We start from the raw sequence: 13,396 nt of genomic DNA on the forward strand, positions 1-13,396 counted from the left end.
CGTTCCTACCTCCACCGTGTTTGTGTTAGCTTTTATTTTATAAAGAAAATCAGCCCAACATCCGGTTTTGCTGTCGTCACTGGCGACTTAGTTTGCAAAGGGGTTTTTTCATTGGTCGAGCCCCCGGCAAAAATATGATTGGTTGTCTGACAGACGTAAGTAAATTAGTCCCAACTGATTTATTCTACTATACTACAGTATTTTATTTTAAGCAAACGTAAGGCACAGTGAAATAAAATACAGAAATAAAGCAGACAAACTCCATGAAAATTACACATATATATTTTCTTCTTTGAGCATTTCTGAGCACGTGTCGGAAGTCTGGTGGTTCGTCCTCGCGCTTCTATTGTATTCTGAAAGCTAAGATAAAGTTAGCTACCTAGCTGAAACAAAACAATAAGCTATGCACGGACTCTGAATTTTTGTGCTGACACAGGCACAAAAGCTTTGTAGTTTTCTGGATTTTGTCGTTTCTATAGTAATTAAGAGCTGTTAAAAATGAACTGGGTGGGAGGTTCAAGGTAAGAGAAAGCAAATTTTGGTTATTAGCTGATGTGTTAATGTATATCATATTAGCCTATAAATGTTTAAGCTAACTAGACATGTAACTGCTCATTTCAGAAACCGGTTAGTGATGAGGAATAATGCCAAAAAGCAGAGGGTAAGACAACCAAATAAAACTTACATTGTTTTACATTAAGTGCAAGTAGAATGCTAAATATTAAATGTTTAATTGTATACTCCATAAAATATTGTATCCAGAAGAAAACTTGCTTTAAAGGGATGCATTTCTAACCAGGGTTGTTTTACAAAATGGAAAGAATTGTTTTGACTTTTAATTTTGAGTATAAGTTAAATTCTTACATAAGGAGGTCAATAGTGCACAGGTTGCATATTGAAAATATATTTAAAGTAGTGGAATAAGACTTTTAATAATAATAATAATAATAATAATAAATTTTATTTAAAAGCCACGTTCAAGACATCTAAGGACACTTAGAATAGAATAAAAGACATAGTAGAACAATGACAAGATCTATCTATATATGTGTGTGTGTATACATGGTTTATAATGTGTGTAGCTTTGGACTTGTACTTGTTCACAACTTTAATTACTTATTTGTTGTTTGGTATTTTTAGTAGAAGGCAACTTAGCCATTTGAAAAGCCCAGACATGGCCTATTTGAAGTTTCATTGATGTGAAGTCTTAAAACTCAACAATACCCCAAAATAACTCATTAATAATCACTAGCCCAAATTGCTGCCTTTGTTTTTCACAAACATTTTATTTATTTTTCATGTAATAAACATTAAAATCTATATCCTTGTGTAATGATAATTCATTAAATAAATAACAATCACTAATGTTCAAGCTTGATGTTTTTTCATTGTAATCAGTTTTGTAAATGTATTAAATTAACAAAGCCTTTGTCCCTGTGCCTAAATATTGGTTGTGCTTTTTCTGTTCCAGGAATTCTTTGAAAAGAGAAAAATGCAACAAAAACTTAAAAACATGGGAATACCTGTCCCAGCCCCTTCCCTAGGCAACACTAGTTCTGGTAGTTTGGACCTAATGACTCTGTTTATCGTCAACCAGATTGCTGCTAAAAAAGCATGTAAAGGTGAGATTCACAGCCCCAGATCACCAGAAAACAATAATCGAATACATTTAAGCCTCAGGATGGCAAATGATGTAAACAGAAAGTGTTCTTGTTTTTCAGATCCTCCTAAAGCAGCAGTTCTTGGCAGCTGTAAGGCAGGAGCCAGGCATAAGAGAAAAGATCCTCTGGTGCTCTCGATGAGCCCCTGTTCCCCATCACGGCTGTGTCTTGCTGAGGGCCAGTCTGAGTACAGGTATAGCCCCACTGTGGGTTAACAGTTCTTGTAGCCAATTATGTTAATATAATAATAATCCTCTTAATAAATGGAATGAAAAGGGTTTTAAAAGTATTATATTTTCCATTTTAACAGTGTTCAAGAAAGCAGAGAAAGAAGGAAGGTAATTCCACAAGGGTTCAAGTTTCAGCGTGTAAGTCACTTTCCCGCTCTTCATGGTTTTACTTCAAGTTAGCGAAACGTGCTTAATATGAACAAATGTAAAGACACTCACTAAATCCCTGTTTTTGTAAGTTGTCGCCAGTACTTGAGTCAGGTTTCTCAGACAACAGTGCCTCTGACTACCTGCCTGCCATACCTGATGCCCGCAGCCCCTTCTCTTCCACCTCATCTGCCTGCTCAGGCCAAGGTTGTGTAACACTAATAGACTATTAACAACTATAACTCAGTTACAGTACTGCGTATTCTTCTTTGCGTGATGATATCTTATGAAATCCAACTGTTCTCCACAGGAACTTTCACCCTGCAGCTGAATCTCCAGAAACAAAGCCAAGCACTGCATCCCTCTTCTCCCCCACCTTGGGACACCTCAGTTCTATCGCAGACCGATGCAGTAAGGGATAGCTCTTATTAGAATTACATCACTACTTTAAGGTTAAAGTTGTAGTTTTTACACATTTTACCCCACACGTGGTTTCATATGTAAGAAAGGAAAAGTATGGAAACTCTGACTTGAGTTGAGAAACTTATCTAAAGTTGGTGTGGAAAAATGGCTTATGTTGGTGTTGTTTAACAGGCCAACAAAGATTTTGGTAACTTCTCAGAACTCTGCTTTACAATAAATCATATTGTGCTTTAATTATAGAATGTGACATATGTCATGTGTGTCAAGGTCTTTCACAGTGAATGTAATCTTTTTTTTGTGTATTGATTTCATTCATGGGAATTAAAAACTGGTAATTTTGCCATGAGGCTGAGATACACGTTGAAGATGGTTTGCTTCAAGTAGAAGCTGCTGAAGTAACTAGATGAATGGGCCTGTTCCTGATAGTCTGGTGGTGAGGTGGTCCACTCAGGGTCACCAGCGTTTCGCCCTTTAACCTGTAAGACTTTAAATGAGTGGGGGATGGCCAACTTCGATGAAAATTGAAGCTGCATGCCATCCTTTTCGCATTGGCTTTCTTCAGATTGTGAGAAATGGATAGCCTGTCCCCCAATGACCTCATCTACAAACATGGTTTTTGCACACCTACACAAGTGTAATCCCAGGTGCCTAATTATAAATACTTATTTATATTTATTCAGGCTATTCAGGCCTAAAATTCAGGCATTCTTGTTCAATACAAAAGCTGAAAACAACAAAGAAAAAGTAATGTAGCATTACTTTTGGTATTACTAAAGGTACCAGTATTTTATCATATCACTATAGTATTTTAGTAAGTAAAATTTATTTATATAGCACTTTTCACAGTTAAAAATCACAAAGTGCTTCACAATTAAACCAGAAATATAAATAAAATGAAAAAAAAATTAAAGCTTGTTTGTATAGAAATGTCTTCAGCTGCTTTTTTTAAAAAGGGGTCAAGTGTAAAGAGTGCCTTTGTGCCACTGCCCGAAAAGCCCGATCCCCACGTGTTTTGAACCCAGTACATGTGACCAACAGTAACCTCTGACCTGAAGCGCTCAAGAAGAAGCATGAGGTTTCAACAGGTCAGAGATATACTGTGGAGCTTCAACATGTGGAGCTCTGAAAGTTACAACTAAAAGTTTAAAATGAAACCTAAAATTTGCCGGCAACCAAAACTGGAGTAGTATGTGACCTCTTGTTTTAGACCAGTTTATAGTCTTTGGAGCAACAGCATCTCTTGCTAAGAGAAAATAGTATCTAATAAAATGTGACAATAATGTGTCTTTCTTCTGACAAATGCTGATTTGTTTCTCTGTCAGTTTCATCCTTTCTCTCAGCCCAGAAGTATGACAAACACATCTCCCTGGTCGCACAACCTTAACCAACCCTTCTTCCAACTTGAGAACCCCACAGCATCTCAAGTCCTCTTTGGCAGTCCACAACCAGGGTGAAAACAAGTTTACATTTTAATTGGTTATTTTCTATCCTTAGTTTCAATTTTTTAACCAATCAGTGCCCGTGTGTGTTGCCACAGTAAAAGCAAGGCAGAAGACCATGCAACATATGTGGACAGCATCTTTCTCAACCGGCCAAAGGCCAAAGAGTCCATGCTGGACTTCACGCTTAACCAGTCAGAAATTCAGCAGCAATTGGAGAACAATGTCTTTAGAGGCTTTTGTGATGAAGATTGTGAAGGACACTCTCATTCTGGGAGTGAAAAATCAAAAATATGTCTCCCAGATCAGACACCGGTAAACTCTTCTGCACCTCAGTAAGTGTTTGCACTTCCAGTCTAACGAAATGCATTATTATGAAGCAAATTTTGAATCCATTTTATGTTGGGTTTTATCATTTTATTGCCAGAACTGTGCCAGACTCACAGTGCATGGGAGCAGAGGTAAGCGGGTTTTATAAACTACATGTGGGAGTAAAGTTGCCCTTTTACTGCCACCAAGTGGTCAAGTTTGGAACTGCGACGAAATTAACTTTAAATGTGTAGAAAGTAAATCATCACAAAGTTTAATGAGGCTCTCCAGTCATCATAAGCTGTCATATAGAACTCCCAACAGTTTATGTTTAATATTTTTCATAACTGGATTATATACATGGGTACAGCAGAAGTGTCAAATATTGATTATGTTTTGTTCACAGCCCTGCAACTGCCCTGACACAAGGTTTTGTAAGTTTCCAAGGAGTCTCACGTTAAGGAAATTCATTTATTATGTACATGTTTGAGGAAAAACCAAAACGTAAATGGGTGTTTTTTTCCCCTCTAATTCCACAGCATGTTTTGGAGACAACACTGGGCCAGTGAATGGCTCTGAATATTCGCCAAGTTACTCTTTTAGAGGAGGTCACCTGAGTCCAGACTCAAATGATGTGAGTGAAGCTACACTGTGAACTTTATTCCAACTATCTGAAGTGCTCTACTTGGAAAGTTATCTTTGAAATACATTAAAGTAATCTTTCATCTAACCCCTCAAAACTGTAGCAAATTCATGCTGTATTTTTGTAGTACTGATGTTAATTAAGCTGTAGATTAACTATCAGCACTCTGCCAGTTTCTGCAGCCTCCTTTTTTAATTAAACACAAATGAGTAAATTACTATTAAACAGATGATCATCACCTGTCCCAAATAGTTAACACCAAAAAGCAACACTCATTAACAGCACAGTGTTCTTTGCACAGTGCCACTGATTTATACCTCTTTCCTGGACATATTTTCACACCATCTGACACAGGAATTGCTGTTTTCTACTTTTAAAACTATATATTAGGATGAAGACTGCTATCAGCTATGCCTCCCAGCATCTTCTTCTTACATGGATCAAGCCTTTGGCCTCAGTGGCTCACAAGGGAATTTAAATGAAACACTCTCTGAGCTCAGGTCTCACACCCCACGAATAAGATCCCAAATGGACTTCGGAGTTGACCTAAAAGTTACTGAGAACATGGCTACCCCAGATAAGGCCTTTGAAAGTAAAGGGCAGGAGAAAGAAAGCAGCACAGCTCTCCTTTTATCTCCACACCCTTCAGCTCAAACTCAGAGCTCAGATGTCTGCAAATGCAAGAAAACATCAAGTGAAACTCGAGATGCAGGAACTCAAACAGTACGCAGCCCCCCAGCTGGGGCATGCGATGCTTCGACTCAGTGCAGCTTTGTTGCAGACAGTGCTCTTGGGTACAGCTTGCATCTATCAAACGCTGACATGTCGGAGCTGCCTCCAGCCACAGGGAGGCAGGCCGGTACTGCCACAGAGCCAGATGCACTCACAGCTTCACCAGAAAACTCCAGGAGCGAAGAGAAGCAGACGCCCTGGAGCAACAAGAAATCAAAGGCGGTTTCCCTGTCAGGCAGGAGCATGATCACTGCTAATAACGGTGCCAAAACGATTCTACAGAGACCCACAAACCTTCTTCTCACTAACGACCTGAGCACGACTAATGTCAGAGGTATGACATGAAAGTGAAATAGTCAGCTCTCTTTATGTGTCGTTTGAGAGAAACTTGAGATAGAAAATCACATTAAATTTTGCTCTAATGTTTCTAATTTAGGTCAGGAGAATAAAGAACACGAGAACTGCCCTCCAATGACAAGCTTTTCAGATCAAGGGAGGGAAGAGGGCACATCTGGCACCAAAGTTAACATAGTCTCAAAGGAGGCTGAAATGCTTCAAGAAATAGTCAACATTTTGCTCCTCCTGAAGCAGAGGAAAATTCAGGGCTACTAAGAACAGATGGATGAAGACATCAGGAAATCAGTTCTGTGCTGTGCATCTTCCTTTATTTTACAGCAACAGTCATAAAAGTAGATTAAAATAGTTACAGTGCTCTTAATGTTGTGATGCAGTTTATGCAGTTAAATAAAGCTCCAAAACATGACTTTGACTCATACATTTATTTCTTTCCCCATATACACAATATTTCATGAAGATATTTATCTTTATATAATATAAACTCTAGCAAAACATTTACAGCTTGAACAATAATCAAATATACAGCACTCTTTTTTTTTTAAATTTGCTTTTCTGTAATACCCCACAAACTTTAGCAAAAACACACATAATTGGTTCACATAGAAAAAAATGTAACCATTTTACTGATAAGTACACATTTAATGCCCTCAGCTGTGGTAGAGGACAGTGTTAACCGGAGGTTAAGGGCTGAACACCACATTATCTCTGACACAGGTGCAGCCTAAAACAATCACATTAAATATTTGGTTGACACAAGTTTTCGTTACTCAGTCTGTGCCGTGGACAAGTAAATCTGTGGTTTTTGTGTGTAGTAATACTTTCAGTACAAAACTAGCTTGTGAAGTTTTAAGAAAACTCTCCTGGATTAAGTGAAACTGGTCAAATACAATCCTATACTAAATTATAGTTGCTAGTGTTTTCTACACCTTTCACTCCAGAGAAGCTGCGCTAAATGAGTTGAAAAGCAAAGTTTTGGAAGTTTAAGTTATTACTCTGAACTATATTTCGCAATGTTTTGTTTTTATTGAAATAAACAATCAGTGCTCATCTTCGAGGATCCCTTTATTACCTCTCTGGGTTAAAAAAGACAATATCTGGAATATTCTAGCCCCATAACTACAAATCACAAGTGTTTACAATAGAATAGCTTATCATTTTCAAACACAAGTTGAATATTTGACCGTGTTTTGTGCTGACTTCAATTCTTGATATGATTTTATTGTAGTCTGTACATGTTGATACTACTGTTTGTGTTTGCTTTGAAAAATGATCAGCTATTATAACACTGAAGAACTTGCAACTAAAGAGGCAACTATGATATTTGAAAGCTTTTTTTATTTTCAAAAAATCAGCCGGTTTTCCACATGAGGGTGCTTGTGTGCTACAGTATGCCATCACTGTTCTTCCATTTATTGAAGGAATTTGTTTCTAATCAATTTTTTAAAACCTTTTTTCCCCATAGCTATCCACATGACACCTTGAAAACACCAAAATTACTACAATACTTGCAAATACCACCGAGTTTTAATGGATCACTTAGGTGTAATTGTCCCACGGCATTTGATGGTCTGTTTCTTGTTTTAAAAAGTGGTACTAGTCTATAAATAGACTAGATTTATAGATAATGGACTGTTGGGAAAAAAAAATTTAAATGGTAATTTTCTGCTAGCACATTATCCGTTTTTTTTACTGAGGTTTCTGGGTATTTCTATTAATGTGGGGTTAAAAATATAGGTAGAAGAAATCATATGGAAAATTCCATCATTTTAAACGTTGCATTGTACTGTATTTTTACAATCGTTTATTTTGGGTGTCTGCCATGAGAAACCTGTTCACTAAGCACAGCAGCAGCCTTTATACCCCTTACTTACCCTTTTATATTTTTTGTTACACAGTTGTCTACTTTCCAACAGTTTTGCTACACAGAAAATTACGTGTATTTAACTAACAAGGTGTAACCTTACACAGTTTACACTTTTACAAAACAACATTGCCAAATTACGCTAAAGCCTACTCCTCAACTTTTGACACAAGAACTACATAAATGATATGCTCGGCTATTTGTACATAAGGCTGTGAAGGAAGACACAAAGCAAAATACATGAAATTTTAGTCAATAAAATTCCATCACAGGTGAAATGCAAATATGCACATGTTAAAATTAAAAAAAGGCCATGTAGACCTACAGGAAATGTGACTGAAAAATGGCCATTAGGCACCTTCACAATACACAGGCACTAATATATCAATGTTCAGATAGAACGAAACACTTAAAAATCTCAGTCATCAAGCTAAAGCTTACTTTTACTGCTACAGACAGAACAGCCCGGTTTCTTTGCTGGATATTACAGACACTATATCCAGAAATAACAACAAGAAAAAGTTCATTGCAAGAGTTGCAACATTGGTTCGTAGGGTAGGTTTTGCGAAGCACATTTTAAATGAAAAAGTAAGCAACGTTAAGAAATTTGTAATTTGTCGAAATGTGGATTCACAAAAAGATCTGTTTTAAATAAATATATAAATACACAAACCATACTGTAGCACGAAGACTTCCAGTCCTTTCAGGGCTACCAAGTTTGTAAGAACGGTTTTGTTTCGGCACCCGTCGACAATACAAGTTTACTCAACCGTAATGATATACCGTGTGTCTCTGGCAATTGCTTTTCATAAAAATTCAAACTGCAAACAGAAGAACATCAGGTCAAGGACTGACATTAAGTGTGCTACGCTACAAGCTGAAAAAACGAGACAGCAGAATGTGTCTCATACACCAAGGCATAATGGTACGAAAGACAACAACAGCTGCTGTCCAGTCAACAAAAGTTTTGTGGTTGTATTTACTGTAACTTTTTGAATGGAGTTGCCATTGTATTCTGACACAAAGCTCTGGGATAAAACCGTTTATAAATCATAAATGGTGCTTATAAAACAAATGCACAAAATATTAGGGACAAATTCCAGTCCCTTGTATTTTGTATCTTTGCATCTGTTAAACAGTCATAACTAGTCTCTATGAAAAAGACACTGGACTTCTATGTATTATGCTTTGCCTATTATCTGCGTAGAAGGCCGGTGTTATAGACTTCTGTGGTTGAAAATAATAAGCAGGTCTGAAACCAGATAAGGTGCCAGTTCACCCCTGAATTTAGAGAATGAACTAATGGGAAACATTCATGCTAAAGCATTAGTGTTGATTGGGATTTCCCCAACTGACTGCTTGAAAAGTGAACTGATACATGTTACTGATAGAAGCATAGTCTTCTAAAATGTAATTCCCAATCTATGTTGGAGGTAAACCAGTGGCCCCGCAGATCACAGGAAAAAGAACACTAATACAGACTCAGCCGCTCTGCATGTTCCAGTGAAACAGCTAATGAAACACCCAGAGGGAGGTAAGCAACACCCAAGTTTCCTCTAGTCTACATCTGATGCGTCATTGTCCGATAGATGGTAGTTTGAACCTTTGACCCGGATGTACTCAACCTGCCGTCCCTCATCCGAATCAGAGGCGCCGCAAGAGCAAAGGTGGTTTTCGAACAACGCTTCGATCTCCTCCAGACGGCGGGATTTGGTTTCTGGCAGGCAGCCATATGTGAAGACGAAACCCAGCAAGGCCATGCTGGAGTACAGGAAGAAAGCTCCTGAGAAGACAAAGCAAAAGAACACGCTGTCACCGAGGATAGCCACCCACAAAGATGAGAAACACAATGGCACAACTTCACACTTCTTATGAGAAATGATTTGCTTGTTCTCATTCACTGCCAGAAAAAGAAACACCGATGGTGACAACAGATCCCGCGGGCAGCTAATATTAGACCACGACTGCCCACGCACTTCTAGGGACGTGTGTGGTGAAGAATGAAAATGCTTTTGCAACACTGCTTTCACACTGCTGGTCACCCTACGATAAATGTGGAGTATAAGTAAAATGTCCCTGTCAATGTGGCCTTACAGCAGGGTTAACAGGAAACAAATAACTATGTGACGAATAAGGGTTCATACGAAAAGACTGACACAGGTTTAATGAGATTTTGTCGCAACTGTGGTCCGTATTTTCTTCTTGTCAACGCACAGTGACATTTTTAAGTTGCAGCCGAGTGCACTTTAAGATTTAGCAAGACAACATCTTGTGTTTTCCCAGCTTTGACATTATTTGCCCCACTTTTAGTAAATGATTGCTATCAAGCAGATAAATTGGTGAATGACTCAGAATCGATAATTAATCCAGTGGATCTCAGGATGCCTCCACAATCACCCCTGATTGATTGATCTCCAACTCTGCCAAAGGTCAGCTCCTTCCTGTGTGAGGGGAAACCTGCTGTTGTGCTACACTGACTGAGGAGTTATGCAAGATGGGTGGAAGAAAGCATCACTTCAGGGTATCAGCAAGCTGTTCTGTCCTTATTGCTCTTAATGGGAACACAAAAATACCTCTTACGTGTAAAAAAAATAAAGGATAAAATCTTTCAAGGTTATTATTTCCTTACACACAGAAACTGACCATAGTAGGTGATGTACTGAGCCAGGTGGAGGAAGGTAAGAGACACCAGGATGTTGAAGGTCCAGTTGACCCCTGCTGCACAGGCGTTCCCTGTGCTCCTTGCCCAAAGAGGATAGATCTCAGAGTTGATGGTCCATGGCATTGGACCCATACCTGCGACAGACAAGTGAGAATGAGCCGTGGGACCATTTGATTAAGAGGTGGAGATGTGAGATGGATGGAGAATTGCACTATATTTTGTTTAAGTCTTGTCGGCAGCACTTCATACAACTTATTTCATTTTCTGTCATGTAAAAAATTCAAAACTCAAATGTTCTATAGTCTGTATATTTCAAAAGGATGTGAGATTACAATAGAAGAAAGGGAAGTGTAGATACTTTATAACAGCAGATCCCAACCCCCGGGCCACGGACCGGTACCAGGCCGTGAGTCGTTTGGTACCGGGCTGTGAGAGTTAAGGCTCGGATGTGAAATTTATGGTTTTCAGGGTTTTTATCGTTAACTCGGTTTCCCTGGGTCTTTTCCCGTGTTGTAGTTGTGAGTCTTATTTTGAAAGAAATATTTACGCGTTACCATAGCGACCAGAGAGCATTAAGGGGCAGAGAGGAGGATGTTACTCTCAGTGTTGTTGGCGCATTTCAGGAAGACGCTGCTAATAAAGTTACACAATTACACGGTGAATTCTCGTTTATTATTATTATTATTTACAAAATACCACAGTTTTTGTCTTGGTCGTATCATTTTATTTTGTTGTATTTATCCACAACACCTCACCTCGGTCCGTGAAAATATTGTCTGACATTAAACCGGTCCGTGGAGCAAAAGGTTGGGGACTGCTGCTTTATAATACAGCCCATACCCCTGTCCGACCCTTGAATTCCAATCCAAGAAGACAAGGACAGGATACCACAAAGAGGAAATTTTGGTTGTCCTTTACTTTAAAATACCCCGAAGTTACTAATTAAATAAAAAATACATGAAGTTTGATTTGCGTCCTCTTTCTTCTCCCTAGACTCTCAATTAAGAAGAATTACATGGTAAATGTAGAAAAATTACATAATCAGTTGTGGGCTGTGTTATGAAGTGCTACCGTGCCTATAATAGAAACAAAGACGGTAGTTGAATTTGACAGAAGCAGAAAAGCTCTATCAATATGCAGCATCTACATACAAGTAAAAAGATATTTGATTTGATTTGCAGTCAGCTTCTGATTCCTTTTGTAGGTTGAGTAGTATTGACCAGGCAAATTTATGCAGGCTTTGGCTGCGTACAGGTAAACAGTCCATGTGGAAAATAAAATAAAAACATATACGCCAAAATGCAGTTTTATAACTACTGGCTCTTGTTTAGCTATGAGACTATGATCTACCTGTTTATTTGCGTTTTAAAAACTGTATCTGCATTTCTGGACTCTAAACAATGAACAGTACACCAACTAGGAGTTTAGACAGCAGCCAATGGGTTGGTGCTTTGTTAGGATTATAATGGATCCTGTTAACTCTGGTAAGCACTCAGACAAACACATCTGCAGCTACAAGTCCAACACAGTGAGGTTTAGCTTTGGCAGGATATCAGAATATAGTATGCTTTGTCCCACACTGCATTTTCAGAATTCAAAAAAATTATGTTCAATTTATGGTTCTTTTTTTGTTATTGTTTGTTTTGTTTTCCCCAAAAGCATCCTGGTGTTGGATCTCATGGGGACTAAAACTAAGGTTCAGTCTCTCACCCGGCGCAAAGGCAGCCAAGTAGAACACCAGTCCCAGTAAAACCAACCAGGAGAAGGAGGTGGGGCAGTAGTTGTAGGCCCAGTAGGTCTGATCTCTCATCAGGGTAGAGTTGGAGCATCTATAAGAGGCATGCACATTTTAGTTAGTTAGACTTTACCAATCCTTCTTAAAACTGTGTGTGTGTGTGTGGGGGGGGGAGGTTAAAGGTGAGATGTGTTATTTCACTGCATCCTAATGCACTTCCACATGCTCACTTTGCATCCTGTGACTCACCTGCCCCATGCTGCGTGCTCGGTGGAGGCCTTATTGACTGGCACGCAGGAGGAGGCGAGCAGCGCCGAGCCATTCTCACGGTAACAGAAGCCGCATCCAGGATCCAGCATGCACGGCTCGCACACCCTAACAGCAGATGCAACACGCATTAACTCTCATTGCTCTAAAGACAATCAATCAAACGGCAGCTTGTAATCACATTCTTTTACGTCTGCCTTTCCTCTATAGGATGCTGAGAAACTCCTTGTAAAATTTCAATATGAATGTAAACGTACCTGCTGCTACTGGACAAGATGCAAATATAACAGAAAAACAGCTACCCACCCATCTAACTGAGGCACACATCTCTCACCTAAATCAGGAAATGCATGAGACATTCGTCCCCACTGTGTGGGATTCACTATCATTACATTTCTTTTCCTATCCTGTTCCCAGCTTTGTTAATTTAAACTACATCCTATCACATTATCATGTTCTGCGGTCTGTTTCTTGATGAGCAGTCCTTATTTTTGAGTGTTTCAACTGAATAGCTTCACAAGGGTGCACTCATCTTTCCCCGTGCTATTTAATCAGGTTCGAGGTAGGTCATGAAATGCACACTCTGCTTGAGAGATCTATTTTTATTGTCCGTAGCTTCCAGGGAAGCTTTTCTCTAATTTCACGCTGAGGTTAAGGATGAAAATAACACCATGTATTCAAAAGTAACTATTGCAGGAGGGTGAGGAGAAAGATATAACCACTTAGCATTAGCTGCTTAGAAGTATCTGTAACACTGATATAGATATTGTTAAGTATTAGTAAAGCTAAAGCCCATTAAACATCTGTTTTTATAAAAAGAAAAAATCCCAGCGACATTAGCAGGTCAGGCTAACTAGCCCAGCAGTAATGTAATGCTAGTGATACCTTAGCACTCCTAAGGTTTTTATTAGCGTTAGCTAGCATTGCAGG

General features: G+C 38.8%; 2 protein-coding genes across 3 annotated transcripts in view; one reads left to right on the forward strand and one right to left on the reverse strand.

Annotated features, from left to right (window-relative positions):
* The first annotated feature begins 52 nt into the window (after positions 1 to 52).
* redic1 (regulator of DNA class I crossover intermediates 1) lies at positions 53 to 6,347 on the forward strand. 2 transcript variants are annotated; one of them, XM_004553915.5, is made up of 14 exons: positions 53 to 155; positions 622 to 661; positions 1,472 to 1,622; positions 1,722 to 1,854; positions 1,972 to 2,029; positions 2,131 to 2,245; positions 2,349 to 2,449; positions 3,784 to 3,911; positions 3,999 to 4,235; positions 4,328 to 4,361; positions 4,616 to 4,643; positions 4,749 to 4,843; positions 5,243 to 5,918; positions 6,021 to 6,347. In XM_004553915.5, exons 2-14 carry the CDS (start codon positions 635 to 637, stop codon positions 6,194 to 6,196), a joined length of 1,959 nt encoding a protein of 652 aa, XP_004553972.3. In that variant the 5' UTR covers positions 53 to 155; positions 622 to 634; the 3' UTR covers positions 6,197 to 6,347. The 2 variants fall into 2 exon arrangements, with proteins under 2 accessions (XP_004553972.3, XP_004553971.3); XM_004553914.5 differs by lacking the exon at positions 53 to 155 and adding an exon at positions 179 to 521.
* slc2a13a (solute carrier family 2 member 13a) overlaps positions 6,245 to 13,396 on the reverse strand; it is a 101,519-nt gene continuing 94,367 nt past the window's right edge. Inside the window, exons 7-10 of the mRNA XM_004553916.4 lie at positions 12,449 to 12,574; positions 12,175 to 12,293; positions 10,446 to 10,598; positions 6,245 to 9,585 (exon numbers count right to left, since the gene is read on the reverse strand). Coding sequence (XP_004553973.1) covers positions 9,359 to 9,585; positions 10,446 to 10,598; positions 12,175 to 12,293; positions 12,449 to 12,574 — 625 coding nt within the window. The 3' untranslated portion in view covers positions 6,245 to 9,358. The remainder of the gene's footprint in view (positions 9,586 to 10,445; positions 10,599 to 12,174; positions 12,294 to 12,448; positions 12,575 to 13,396) is intronic.

This window comes from Maylandia zebra, linkage group LG17 (genome assembly GCF_041146795.1).
Source record: "Maylandia zebra isolate NMK-2024a linkage group LG17, Mzebra_GT3a, whole genome shotgun sequence".
NCBI classification, from domain to species: domain Eukaryota; kingdom Metazoa; phylum Chordata; class Actinopteri; order Cichliformes; family Cichlidae; genus Maylandia; species Maylandia zebra.